Here is a 14,989-nt window from a genome sequence, read left to right on the forward strand (position 1 = left end):
TTCCCTACTACTGTTAAACTAGAATAGCATATGATGATGAACTGGAGTTCATGGTGAACTGATCCCTGCTCATGATGTGCCTTATCTCTATAGGTGTGGGAAAGGAAAGTTGACTCAGCTGTGTCTGTACTTCTCTTTGGGGCACTACAGCTGCCTGCAGATGTTAAAAACAAAACAAAACCCCCAAAAATGCACTTTAAAACACAGTGCGTCCCTGCGCCAAGCCTAGAAGAGGCAGAACGTTAGTTGGACCCAGCTTGCCAATGTCTGTATAGATTGGGCACTTCAGTGGGGCTTTTTTGGCACTTTTATCTAATAATTGATTGAACCAGCTTGAGATAAAAGTGCCCAAAAGCCCCACTGAAGTGCTCGATCTATATGGATGCTGGTGTAGCCAGGTCAAAGTAACGTGCTGCTTCTTTCATTAAAGCGCGGGTATTTTAGGGGGGTGGGGGGGGGTTGTTTGTTTGTTTCTTCACACACCAGCAAGCAGCCTATAAGGTTATTTCAGCCTATGCCGAAAGGAAGGATTACAGGCAGTCCTCAGACTTACGATGCAACTGGTTCCTGAAAACTGCGTCTTAAGTCAAAACGTCATAACTCAGAACCAATTTTCCCATAGGAATAATGTTATAAATGGGGGATTGGTTCCTTTACGATGCTGCATATAGCTGCGTCCAGCTGTTAAGTCCAGTGTGGTGAAAGGGGAGGGGAAAGGGGTATTGGAGGGGAGGGGGGAGCAGATCAAGGCCTCCTGTGGTGAGGAAGAGGCTAGGGCAAGTTGCTCATCTGGTGGCTCCTGCCGCTCGTCTGGGATGGCATGGGGTGGGGCCAGGGCTGCACCAGGCTGCACTAGGAACAGGGGCTATGCCCTCCTGCCACTTGCCCAGATGGGGCAGGGTGGGCGCAGGACAGGGCCGCTGCACAGCCTCTGGACAAGTGGCGTGCAGCAGTGGGAGCCACCGCCGCCCCCCCTGGATAAGCCGTGGCTCTGTTCCATGCCTGCCCAACTGGGTGAGCAGTGGCAGGGCATGGGGGGGCATGTGCCCCAAGATAGGGGCGGGTGGTGGAGGCTATGGGTGGGCCATAGCTCCCTCATAGGCCCCACAGCCCTCCTGATGCACAGCCTGGTGCAGCCCCAGCCTGATTTGGGGGCACCCCCACGCCTCCCAATGCCCTGCCACCACTCGCCCAGCTGGAGCAGAGTGGGTGCAGAATGGAGCCCTGGCTGGTCTGGCAGGGACACACACACACACACACACACGGCTGGCTCCCGCTGCTGCGTACCACTTGTCCAGAGGCAGCACATTGGCCCAGGGCCACACCGGCTCCACCCCAGCTGGGCAGGGGGCGGGAAGGCATAGCCCCCGTTCCCAGCACAGCCTGGTACTGCCCCAGCCCTGCCCGCACAGATACTAGGGCACACACTCCCCCACCATGCCCTCCCTGACGAACGGCGGGAGCTGCCGGACAAGCAACTTGCCCCAGCCACTCCTTCAACACAAGGGGCCTTGATCTGTCCCCGCCCAACACCCTTTCCCTTCCATCACACCAGACTTACCAGCTGGATGCAGCTATATCCAGCACTGTAAAGTCGAAACCTACATTGGAAGGTTGAAACCAGGTGTCAATTTATAAACATCTTAAGTGCCGTTCGTCATAACTCTAAAAGTCATAAGTCGAGGACTACCTGTACAATGGTACTCTCTCTCTACATACCTTGCTTCAGTCCCCCAATTCAAGGGAGGAAGGGAACCAGCCAAAGGGCTGCAGCACAAGCTCACAATAAATTCTACTACAACTACATATTTTAGCACAGGAGCATTTATTCACGTTCCCTTCCCAGACTTCCCACATTGCGGAGTGCCAGTATTAGCACACAAATATTTTGTATACTTTTCCATCTTTCCCCTCACCCTCTCTCTTGGATATAAATTCAGAATGCTACAATAATCTGTACAAACACACCACATTTCAACCACCAGGAAATATTAAAACCATGCAGATTTATTGACTGAATCATTTAGATCCTCAATTATAGATTAAATACCAAACACTAATAAATTGCATAATTATGGGGATGCAAATAATTGACAACCTCTACGCACTCTGCATATAAATTTCCAACCAAATCAGTATTTGTGGGGGTTTGTTTTTTTTTTAAATATTATCTATAGCACAAAGTCCAGCCAGGCACAGTGTATGCTTAGCCAGGTGCTGTGCAATTCTCTGACTAGGGTTTACAGATAAAAGTTTACTGGGATGAGAGATACACTATCAGAGATCAAGGGTCGAAGAAATTCTTGTCTATCCAATTGTTAAAAATTATTAAAGTTCAGAAGGAACTCTGAAACTTGATTTACCATACAACTCCACCCCATTATTCATAAGCCTGAAATGATCACTATAATTAAATTATTAGATTTAATTATGATGCACAATAAATATAAATACAAAGAGCAGAAGGAGGGACAATGAAGGCCTTAACAAGCTAGTTACTGTTAAGGGCAAGACCTGAATTTACAATTGACTTTATGAACCATTCTAAGGGAACAATTGCGTCATTTTTGGCTGTCATTGTGGCTGCACTCGCATTATTCCCCATCATCCTCTCAACCGCCCTTACCAGAAAAGACAGAGTACATCTAGCTTCAATATTTGCACTATAAAATGTGATTAAAAGAGGTAAAGGACATGAATTATTGCAAGCAGTTGTTTTCTGTAACAGTCTTTTTTTTTTTTGCCTGAAACACTCTGTTAGTCATCTTCCAAATGGCCCCCACACATGGAACATATGATGATAGGCTATTTATCTTCTGACTCATGTTCTTGTGGTGCAGTCATCACACTCAACTTAAAATTCCCTATGCTGTAAACTTGCCCTTTCTAAGTTGTCTTATTGCTCTCAACCAGAGATGTCAAAGATTGGGCCAGATCAGGCCCATGGACTGTCCCTTCTCCAGCAACCAGAGCACCTGCACTGCACATGGTGCCCAGTCCAAACTGGCTGGGGATGAAAAGATTATTTAAACACCCTGGCTCTAAACTCATCCATTCTCCTTTATAAGCCTAAGTAATATCCTCCTTTATAAGCCTTTCTTGCAGTAAGTCTTAAACAGATTGTCCTCTAATGTAGTGTAACATTAGAGGATCTAATCTTGAGGATGCTACTTAGCACCTTCTGAAAACCAGACTGCTTTAAAGGTGTCAAATTGAAGAGTCCAACAATTGAGTTTGAAGAGAGAAAGTTTTCAGAAGCACCTTAACATCTTAGTTGTTTCTGTACCTCAGTTTTCATTTTCAGATAGGGTATAAGAGTACTGGCATGCCTCCCAGGGTGTATTATGGTGTTCCTGAGATGAACAGAAGTGCAGTCTAGTTTTACTGTTAGTTTTTGTGAAAACTACTGGTTAGTGCTTGAGGGCAAATGAACATTTTCTTTGCTATAAAGTAGCTGAAGCATTAAAAGATTGCCTGTGTCAACTGCTCGACTCCAATTCATTCCTAGCACTGCTCCATAACCACAGTCCTCACCCAGCCCATAGTTGTAAGTTCTTCCTTTAGTTTCACAATTCTGAATCTTCTGTGGATCCATTATATTAGCTGCAGAGAGACGTGGTAAAATTAGTCAGGCTAGAGCTGCTTCTGGTGGATTAAGTGCAGAAATGGAAATTGCATTTCCTAAGGCGCATCTGCACAACACACTATGTGCAATAGCTCATTGCTACTGCACAGTAGCGTTGGCAGGCACTAACTGTTACACTTGTTGCTACTGCGCAGTAGCGCCTGAAAACTGTCTGGGGATGCTACTGGACAGTAATGCTGGTTACTACAGTCATTTGCTAGTTCTAAATGACTGCACACTCGTGTAGACGCAGCCCTAGGGAACTTTTCCTTTAAAGTACCTGCTTCTTCCTGCCTGTTCTCACCTTGTCCCAGGAATGCAATTAAAAAATGCTAAAGAACGCATGAAGAAGTCACTCATTGAATCACACGAAAGTCAGGAAAAGGTGTGCAGAAAATTACAGATTACCATTCAAAATGTTTAACAGCATTCTAGATTGTAAAAAAGAGGTCTTTAATACAATTGTAATGAAATTATACTTATTACCTTGGGGATTGTTTGGATCACGGTTTAGAACTGCATAACGAGGAAGTAAAATGCCTTCAGCTTTGAGAATGCCATACACTTCTCTCCTAGAAGAAGAGCACAAAAGCTACATAGCCAAAGAGGAAAAGCCCAACAAAATTTGCATTCTATAATGCATGAAAAAGCTTACTGTATAAAACCATGAAAGTATTATGCTACTCTGTTAACTAAACATATATAGTGCTTCAAGAGTTGCCTATCTAATGATCTGAGCAAAGCAATTTCAACCAGCGTCAACAAATAAAAATCATATGAGAGAACGTTGTTTGCACTGTAATAGCAGCACATGGAAAGATTTGCACCACACAGGTAAAAATAAAGTAACAATACGAGAGTTCCAGCCAAACCTTTGTTGCATCAACTGGCAGTACTGGATGCATTAAATTTCTTTAGTGTACAAAGGGCTCTAGTCTCTCTGTATTTTATTAACTATTAATTTGTTAATATTTGCTTTTTCTGATGTAAAAGAAAATTTACTTTGAATTTTAATAGGGCCTCAGAATGCTAACAGCCCAAAAGGCCCTGCATGCATTGTGGATAAAATCTCTATAATCTACTTTAAAGTTATACAATAAAGCAAAGTTTTAGGCAGTGTAACATAGCAAGAACTGTATGCAGTAACAGCATCAACCTTCTGGGGGCATAACTGTTTTCTCTGCTGTATTCTGGAGAGAGACACCCATTTAAATGCAATTCCAACCAGATCTTTGCTTGCTTCACAAACAGCATTATCTTGCACAATAACCATCTTCAGACGCTCCACACTGCTAATATCTGACTACAATGACTTGGGCAACTGCAGACTGAAATGCTCCTGAAGTCAAATCAATTATCTATAAGACAGATAGTAATTACAACTGCTTCTGCAGAAGCAAATTGAAAGTGCAGAAGCTCATTTACTTAATTTCAAAGAAAATCAGCATTAGGATCTCATTATTCAGGCTTCACAAACTGAAATGACTTGGGTATTAGGGGCATATGAAAGCAAGATCAAGATAATTATTGTTTGTAGTAACTTCCAGTATGACTGGTAATGACAAAGATAGGCATAGTCTTCACTTTATTTTAGAAGGGCTGAGATTTTAAGATTTTTTGGCACAGGAACTTTCACTAGCCTAGCACAATGGAGTTAGGAGACAATTCGGGCCTTACAGCAAACCACAAAATAAGAAATAAAGTACAGTTCTAACAAAGTAATAAAAAACCACCTAGTCCAACCCAAATTAAGGCTGTCAAATACATCTACAAATACTAAAAACTTATTTGATAAGTTATTACTATTTGTATACACAGAAACCACCTACATCTGAGATATCAATCATAATTTTATTGGGAGTACTGCAGAAGAGATACATGTCCTGTATCTATCACTAGGTTGGCAGCTCCATGGTATTCAATACCACGAGTCTTTTCCCATGTGTTAAAATAATGTTATGTGCTGGTTTGCAGTCAGACAGACTTGAACCATTTTATGCCTAACTTGTAGATGTTACTTACCTATCTTGTATGTGATACTGCATATTCAAGTCATTGATTACAAATGGATTCCTGAGTTTGGCATAGGCAACTGCTTTGTCCAGTGGAAATCCTAAACAAGGTTTATTAAGGAATATAGATTAACTTTCTATTCAATAGTTTAAAATACTCTTTAATTTCAAAATTACACGTGACCTACATGTCAAAAGAAGATTTACCTTTAGAATGAAAAGAAATGAGACAATCGCAAAGAGGCCAGTTTTCTACTGCTTCATTCAAAATAACATCTTCTTCAAATATTACCACCATGATGTATTTAAACATGGAGAGGCGTTCTAGAATTTCCTTCATTGGTTTGGACTTGGATTTCTTTGCCATGGAACATATCCCAACTACAATCTGCCTTTCCGGTGGCTGGGTCAAAATAAGGTTAAAAGAAAATTAGTAACAGTTTTTTTTTGTTTTGTTATATAAAGCTTCATATTTTGTGATCATGATTTAATGCTGGATAAATACCTCAAATTCCCATCAACATGTATCTGTTACTTTTAAGTAATCTTGTAACTGTTTACAAGATTAAATGCTAACAAAAATTCAGTATCTGATGACCTGTCTTGCCATTTTCATTTAGAGAATTATTTAAATTGACAGTTGCACTATTGGTATATTTCTTTAACAATTCAAAAACATTTTATTACAATTTTAAAAGATTTTGTTTGGTGATCCTTTCAATGGGGACAAATTTGAAAGACTCGATAATGGAGCTGTGAATATCAAAATGGGTGGTTATACAACTAAGAGTCATCATAAAATGAAACTGCAAGTCATTTAAAACTATTTCATTTTTAAACAAAAGCAGGAATCCCGACCATGAACATTTTATTACCTATGACTGTTATAAATCAATTACGATTATAATAAAAATAGAGAAAAAAATCCCTATTTTGTCCTATTTTACTTCATGTATTTAATACAATGATCAGAGATATGGGTTTTCAAGAAAATTCTGAACTGGAAAATTTTCCAGAAAACTTTCCAATGCCCTAAATAGAGCGTGATCTGATTTAGCATGTTTCTTTGATCTATATTTAGTAAACAAAACTAAAAAAGTATCCCCATGTTAATTTTAAGTCCCAATAGCCACAAGTATTTGAACTGAAATATTTGTTTAGGAAAAAAATTAAAATGCAGCACACTTAATGTGGTTTAAATGTTATATTCAAACAAATTCAAAGCTTTATGTGGAAATAAATTATTTTTATTGGGATACTTGTAAAAATGTAAAGACAATACACAATAGCATGTAATTCCCTTACATTGTTTGTTTAAATTTAAGAAAAAAATATAAAGGCATTGAAAACTGTTGACACTAATTTTAGCACACCCAAAGAACTGCATGATATGCTGTGGATGTCCACTCATCTACTTCAACAGAGTTTAACTCTCTTCCACTGAGGTCATTGCAGCACCTCCAGTTTCACTGTCACTATCAGTAAAATCACTTGCACTACGTATTAGTTCCATTTCAGAATCAGATTGAGGCAAATCTAATTCAGAACTACTTGAACCACATTCTCTTTCGCTAAACGATAGTTTTACCAATGAGCCTATGGGCAAGGGCAACTTATCATCACACTGCATCTTCTTCACTAACTGTGTTTCTGACTGGTTCTCCAGAAGCAAGAGATTTTGAGAAATAGAAACAACCTTAGCGGTGTGTTCATTTGTTAGTCTATCACTCTTTTTTTGTCTTGATTGAGCTGAAAGGCTTCCAGTTCCGTTCACAAAAAGCTGCTGTTGGTGGGACGGCTTAGCGCAATCCTGGACAACAGTCAGGTGTTACAGTATCCCTTCCGCCATGTGAGAGGAGACATTCTCTGCTGTCCACCAAATGGTGTCTTTGCTCCCAAGTTTTTCTTCTGCACGGTACCCAGCAATGTCTGTCATCACGGCTATTTCGCTGATGTTGGGGACATTCTTAGCTACTTTCATAATTGTATTGAGAGCAGTAGATAATTCATCTTTTGATAAATGGTGTCCTCTGTGTTGAGGATACAAAAGGTTTGCTGCCAGATGAACTATATGAGAGCAAAATTCAGATCTCTTAGTAAACATTTCTATTACTACTTTTTTTGGATAGAGGTAAAGAAGGCAAAAGCTCAATTAGATTTTCATTCAATTGTCTGAATGTCTGGAATATTTGAAAGGCTTGGTGCATATCTCCTTCAAGTTTCTTGATAGCCATTGAAACTGGTAGTAGCAAATTGCATGCTCCTTGAACTCAAACCCAGAACACATCGTTGTCGAGAATGTCCATCCAAATGTTCACGGGAATAATCTGGGATACTGTGTCATCTATTGAAGCACACAGCAAATAGTTCTATGTGCGCAGCAAACTATGTAAACACTTTGTAGCCGACCCCCCATCTAGCTTCTCCTGGCAATAAAAGTGCACTTTCCTTCCCCTGCTTCTCTTTCTGTAATATTTTCAAAGTCTGATTAGGAACATGATGATTGCTGAATACCTTTACACTTGCTTTGCAGTTTGCCACTACTGTCTTCACATACTTACTATGTCCTATGCCAGAAGATTCAACCCATGAGGAAGACAGCCAAATGCTTTAAAGAGGATACTTTGCCTTTAATATATGCCATACCGTTTTCATGTTACTTGCATTCTCAGTTACAAGGGCTTGTACCCTGGAGGGACCTGCACTTTCAATCTCTTCATTCAGTAATTTGGCTATGTATTCACCTGTATGATGAGAAGATGTGGTAGCAATTGCTTTCAGGAATATTGGTTCAGGTGTTGCTAACATAATGTTCAATAAAGGATTTCTTTGTGTATCAGTCCATCCATCTGACATCAGAGTCAGTGATACTGCTGGACCGATCCTTTGAAAAAATCATTGTTTGAATTCGGTCATACTCTCCAGCTAAGAGAGAATGTGCTAAGTGATAATGTGATGGTAACTTATATGATGGGCAACTTAGTTTGTAATTTTCTTCCAGTATTGATTTTTAGTTATGGAAAGAGGTGTACCACTTGCAAATATAGCTTGAGCTAATGTCTCATTTGCTTTTTCTTGATCTTCTTGTGACATTTTGTCCACAAAACTTGATAAAAAGCTTGACCGTCTTGAGCAGCTACTCATGGTGGATCACGTATCTGGTGACAGTTAACTTGAAAGCAAGGATCCTGTGTCTTCTTCCCCCAGACCTGGCAGCTCAACATTTTCATTTTCCACTTTTTGCAAATCTGCTATTTCATTTGAGCTACCAAGTTCCTGCAACAAAAAGGGAAAATATTTTTATTATAGCTATAGTCTGGCTTCATCCATCAGAAGGAGAAGCGGCAGGGAGCTTGCTTCTCCCCTCCCTGCCAGAAAGAACACTCTTCTGCTCAACTTGCTGCTCAGTTGCTTTGGGACTGCAGAGCCAAAGCGAAGTCTAATCTGGCCACTGCCATGGGCCAGAGGACTAAGATCACTCTGCTGGGCTGAAATAATTAACATTTCTCTATTATGTAATTTAAAAAATATATTGCTAAGCCTAACCCTCTTTGGGTGCTCAGCACAAGCAGAAAAGCAGGATACAAATATTTTAAATACATAAATAAATAAATAAATAAATAAGAATCCAGAGTTGCATTAACAGCTTTTAAAATTATAATGTTTTAAAACAATATAGACACTAGTCTATACTGCATGTTGCTTAACATATTAAATTTGTTTACTTACACAGGATTTCTGAAGTAGACTTTTCTCAGATGTTGCTGTTCCACCACTTCGTTGTATTTGCTTTCTGTATATGGCTTGTACTCTTTCAGGACAGTTTCTACATGTTATTAAATGTTTCTTCATTCTTGTTGCGTTGTTAGCATAATCCTGCCTGCAATATTTACATCTACCAACTTTCTTCCTTCCTTCAGTGGCTTGAACTTCACTATAATGATGCCACACACTAGTTTTTTTTCTGATTAGGCATTATTATGACTACTTCAAAGCAACAACACTAAAAAACTAACAGATCTTAAGCAAACACTTCCAACTTCCTTAACTCAGGAAAAAAAATGAGACACTGCTCTGTATGTTTGCTGAACTGAAAGTGAAACAAAAATTAATCGCGGTATTAGTTTTGGTTTTGCTTTCACTTGCAGTCCGATGAAATAAGAATTTTAGCTTTGGTTTTGATTTGACCTGCACAGCCAATTAGGTGAATTTATAACTTGATTTTTGGTTTGGATTATTATGCCAGTGTATTTACCCTGCTGTTTACAAATCAATAAAACATATGTACTCTCTCTCACACTTCCTAGGGATAATCACCTGAAAAACATTCATTACAATTTTGAAACTGCAAAGCTTGCCTAATGTTGTACTGACCTCCATTCATTGTTACTAATGAATTTAATGAAACAATGAAGTTTTAGAAATGGAAAATTTCCCACGGAAAAATAAAGCACTGGAAAATTTTCCACCCCACATTTCTGACAATGATGCCAAATTTTCTTTTTAAAAAAGTTACTTCAGTATGTGTGTTTCTATAGACCACAGGGAGTAATAATAAGAAAGCAGAAAAATGGCAATCGCTTACAAGTAAAAAAAGGAGTCATGGAAAGAAAAAAAAATCTTAGGGTGAATTTCCACTACAATCAGACATGCACTTGTGTTTGAGATAGCTACACTTCAGTTTGTCTGGCTAACTGGATGCAGTGAAAACACAACACCCATAGGCTTCAGTGGGCCACGTAATTATGATCCAGGGCACTCTACACGGAAACCTGCACTGCCAACATAGATATACCACTATCTACTATCTTGCCAATCATAATTGATCACGTGGTAATCAACTGCCCCAACAGCAGAAATAGTCAGAATGAAGCATATTTGATTCAAATAGTTCCTATACTGATAAACTTTAAGTACGTACAGAATCATACTCTTCTTCCTCTTCTTCTGTATGGTCATAGAAGTGATCGAAGTCTGAAGATCTGTCCGGATCCAGTAATTCATCTCCATCTTCACCACCCACAAAGAATCTAGGAGGGTCATTCTCTGTTTCCGTAACAGACATGACTACAAGAACTAAACAGACCTAAGCAGAGACAGCAGCCACTTCAGCAGCCAAGATACTGGGCATATTCTCAATGACTAGGAAACACTAAACCTTTGCAGTTTATCACTGCATGTGCTGTCACTTGCTACCGTGATAAAGTCAGCTGCCAAATGCAGTTTTATTGATATCATCTGTTCATTGTTGGTTTATGTTGTTGCTTCAAGAAAACCACCACAGGTTACCATTTCCCTGAGATGATGTGGCAATCTTTTATCCTAAGAGAAAAAAGAAAAGAAATATATAAACATATGCAAATTAAATGTAATTTTAAATTTCAAGCTTTTCAATATTTATATGCCTTTGGGATAAAAGGCAGAAAATTATTTAAAGAAAGGGTCTCTCTTTCACACACAAGCACACCTGCACCCACCCTGAGCAAAATAAATAAATAAATATAGGATCACACCATGATTAGAAAATCTGAAACCAGGAAAAAATTTATGATGAAACCTGCTCTCCAAAAAATTCTGCAGTAGGAAAGGAAAAACTATATCCTTACTTGATGTCGAGTTTAAATTTCTAGCCTGCTTCAAAATTAAAGATTTCAAAAATCAATGACATGTGGCCTTTTATACTGCAGAGATAATACAGAATGGCAGCCTTTTGTTTGATCATGAAGTGTTTTTAAAAAAATTAGATTTACTATTGGTTGCCATGTATTATGCTCATTTATACAGTAATATAAAAGCACAAATTAGCTTGGTCAGCCTAGCTGTACAGAAAACCAAGGAGTCCTGACACTGAGTCCCCTATTGTAATCCCTATAAAACACTTCTTCCCATTACTGTGTGTGTGCATATTATGCTCTTATGTTCACTTTATTATTTCTTTGGACTGCTGTATCTTGCATCAATTCTTTTAATACACCCCAGGGAATTATGCAATTATGTGCCCGTGCAATTTTGCACATAAAACATATGACCATGCATAATTTTGCATAATTTAACCCAGGCGGGCTCTGCCTCCACCAGCATAGGGCTCCCAACACTCCAGATGAGAGCCCCATGTGGAGGCACTGAGCATGGTAGTGCATGACTGGACAGCTGGTGAGTGCAGAGGGGAGCTCCTGTCTGCAAGGGGAGGTATGTATGGGGTTTGCGGGTGGCTGTGGGTCCCCGCACCACATGCTCACGCCACCCCATGGTGCATAGCCCTTGCTGCCAGTGGCAGCAGCAGCAGGCCCTGAAGGTGATCACAGCCACAGCAGGCAAAGCCCCCTGGTGGTTCGTGGCTCCAGCTGATTCCCAGGAGCTCCGTGCCAGCACATGGAGCCCACAGCACTGCAGGCAGGAGCCGCATGCCATCAGGCTAGGACATCTAGCACTCCAGCAGAAAGCCTGGCACCATGGCATGCGACTCTGTGCCTCTACCTGTGGTTTTCTGCTGGAAGCCCCATGAAGAGGCATGGAGCCCACCTGGCCTGATAGCATGCAGCTCCCAGTCCAAGTGCCATTGGGTCAGGTGGGCTCCATGCCTCCCCATGGAGCTTCCAGCACTCCAGCAGGAAGCCACATGTGGAGACACGGAGCCTACCGGGCATGATGGCGCACAATTCTGTGCCTCCACATGCAGCTTCCTGCTCGAGTGCTGGAAGCCCCATATGGAGGAAAGGACAATGATTCTCAGAACCAGTTAGTCTCTAAGGTGCTAACTGCCCAACTTCAGGCTAACTACCATATTTACTCAAATACAAGACAAAGTTTCCCCCCAAAACTGGCATGGAAAAAAGAATCTCTCATCTTATAATCACATAAGAGGAAATCTCACTAAATACACTATCATTAAATTGTTGCCAAAAGCAGCATGTAGTCAGCAATGGAAACCAATGATGAGGTTGAATAAATGTAGCCAATGCTGAGCATGACTATAAAACACATGACCCACATTGGGCAAACATGGAACCTACCACAAGGATAGGTTAGTGCAACCCATCTGAATAAAACATATGCTAGTACTCACTAAGCACAAGCCTCTGCACCGCCACCCCTTTTTGAAGTTATAGTGCACCATGACATTGCATACCCAGAATCCCTCTGTTGACCCTTATCAGCCTGGCATGATTAGTGTGGTCCCACTCAGTGGTCCCTCTAGGCTGCACAGGTGTGCTCATGCCGTGCTGCCAGGCGCGCCTGCACAGCCACGCACATCACACAGCTTAGAGGGAACGCTGGTCCCGCTCTCCATGAGGTGAAGCTGAAACAGGTTGCTTAGTGCCTCATCTGCAGATACAGTTTTGGAGTATCACAGGACTTGCGACAAAAACACCTGATTTCAGCCACGAGAGGGTGCTAATTAGAACATGGATCTTTGGAGGGAGCTTATCTGGAGTATACACACATACTGACCAGTGCTGAGCTGCAAGGTCATCATGGAGGCGTGACCACACTAATCATATGCACCAGGCTGAGAGAGGGTGCGACAGAGGGAGTCTGGGTGAACTGAATGCAGTGTTGCTTACCAGGGCTTGAAATTCTGTCGACTCTGGTGGGTCCATCCCAGTGAACTTTGCAGTAAGTCATGAACCTTTCGGCTTTGGATTAATACCATGCATACCTTCTCAGCCTCTTGTAGACTAACATTTAGTTACAGCACTGGTGTGATACCCCAGCCTAAATGGATTTAAAATAGCACTGTGTAGTGGAAGATGCACCCTGGTCCAAATGCAGACAGGACTCCCTACAAGAGCCTCATTCTTAGTTTCTTACTGGCCAGCTTCCAGTAGGAAGATCTTGGCTACAGGCCAACTTTATGGAAATGGGGAACTCCTCCCTAGCTTGTTCTTGTAGCCATGGGCGGAGGGCAAGTGAAACTCAGGGGCATCTGAACCCCAAGCCTCTGGGCTTGGGCCTGCACGTACGATGCCTGCCAACGGATTTGGCAGTACCTGAATCCCCAGGCTGAAAAGTCTGGGGTGGAGGATACTTGCCGTTAGCAGAACCACATATGGTTTTTGAATGATTCAAAGGATTCAGAACGGATCTGGCCAATTTTACCTGGAATACCTGTTTATGAAACACCTGTGCTAAAACTTGCAGCAGTTTCAAAAAAGGTAACGTGCATCAATTCTGGATGAACTAAGTGCATGGGTACTATATGCTACAGCCATGTTTAATTTCAAGGTTATTATTTTCAAATTTGCTTCTCCCTTCCATGTGCTCAAGGAGAACAGGATCTGACAGAAAGGGGAGGGAGAAAAGGTTGCCAGGGAAAAAACTGAGATAAAATGAGAGCAAAGGGCTACCTGATCCCCCAGGTTTATTTCCCCTGCCGTAGCAGCGGGAAAGGGACATTTTCAAAGGCAAATCCCCAATAATTGGGAAATCTACACCTGGAAAATAACAACAGATTTATAAGTTTTACATATATAGAATCTAATTATTGGTCGTGTATTCAGGGTCATTTTCTGTTCGAGTAATACAGTAGCTGTCTTAACCTTTCTTTAAAAATATTGTGAACTAGCTTGATCTACTCTAGTAAGATTCTTAGCCTAGTAAGGGAACAACAGACCCTAAGTGGTAAATCTAGCCACCATTCTCTAAAAAAGTTCAATTGTAACAGAGTTTTGCAATGAGACAGTTAAGAAACTAGGGGATTCCAGAAAATAATCCTAAATTTTTTTTTTAAATGGCATAATACAACTCCAGTAAATTCAGCAATTAGAAGAAGAGATAAAGACAGACTGGAGGACAGATATGGTGGCAGAGCGGTCTCTAGGGGTGTGCGGGGCCTGGGGCATCATCCTGCGCAGGGCCTGGGGGGGAGGGGGTGGTAAGTGGCTGGAGCTGGCAGCGGCAGCGCAGCCTATATGACACTGACCATGAGGCCCCCAAAAGTGCAGGGCCTGGAGGCAGTCACCCGATTCACCCCCGCCCCAGGGACAGCCCTGGTGTCTGGATTCAATGAAAAATGACTGGATCAAAATGGGGGTTGAGATAGTTAACTCTTTTAAAACCTCTCCCTGGTTAGGTGCATTAGGTAGTCAGAAGCCACGGAGATGCATTACATTTTTGCCAAAAGAAAAAGCTTTCCTCCTGGCACAAGAAAACAAGCATACAGCCATTGTGGGAGACTGGTTCCCTGTATTTCTCACACTTGTCTGGTTTGACCTGGAGAACTGTCATGGGGGCAGCAGGCAGCAGTGCCATGGCAGCAAAGCTCCCTGGGCTCAGGAACCTTTGCTGTGGTGAGAGAATGGTCCCCTGCCCTCCTCCAGTTTCACCAGGAAGAGTAGATGAAGTGGGGACT

The 14,989-nt window shown here is 41.4% G+C and overlaps 1 protein-coding gene across 36 annotated transcripts in view; it reads right to left on the bottom strand.

Moving 5' to 3' along the window:
* Positions 1–14,989, bottom strand: part of PPIP5K2 (diphosphoinositol pentakisphosphate kinase 2) — an 85,573-nt gene that overhangs the window by 52,579 nt on the left and 18,005 nt on the right. For 26 of the 36 annotated variants that reach the window (XR_003093886.1, XR_003093883.1, XR_003093890.1 and 23 more), the window contains exons 2-6: positions 10,559–10,959; positions 5,845–6,040; positions 5,648–5,738; positions 4,112–4,197; positions 3,475–3,603 (exon numbers count right to left, since the gene is read on the bottom strand). Coding sequence is in view for 26 of the 36 variants with exons in the window: in XM_025203270.1 (XP_025059055.1) it covers positions 3,475–3,603; positions 4,112–4,197; positions 5,648–5,738; positions 5,845–6,040; positions 10,559–10,702 (646 nt within the window). In the remaining 10 variants the exon portion in view is untranslated. Of the gene's footprint in view, positions 1–3,474; positions 3,604–4,108; positions 4,198–5,647; positions 5,739–5,844; positions 6,041–7,333; positions 7,659–10,558; positions 10,960–14,989 lie in introns of those variants that run through there. The other 10 variants (XM_025203294.1, XM_025203287.1, XM_025203286.1 and 7 more) reach the window with 5 other exon arrangements.

The sequence above is a fragment of the Alligator sinensis genome, unplaced genomic scaffold, assembly GCF_000455745.1.
Source record: "Alligator sinensis unplaced genomic scaffold, ASM45574v1 scaffold575_1, whole genome shotgun sequence".
Classification (NCBI taxonomy): domain Eukaryota; kingdom Metazoa; phylum Chordata; order Crocodylia; family Alligatoridae; genus Alligator; species Alligator sinensis.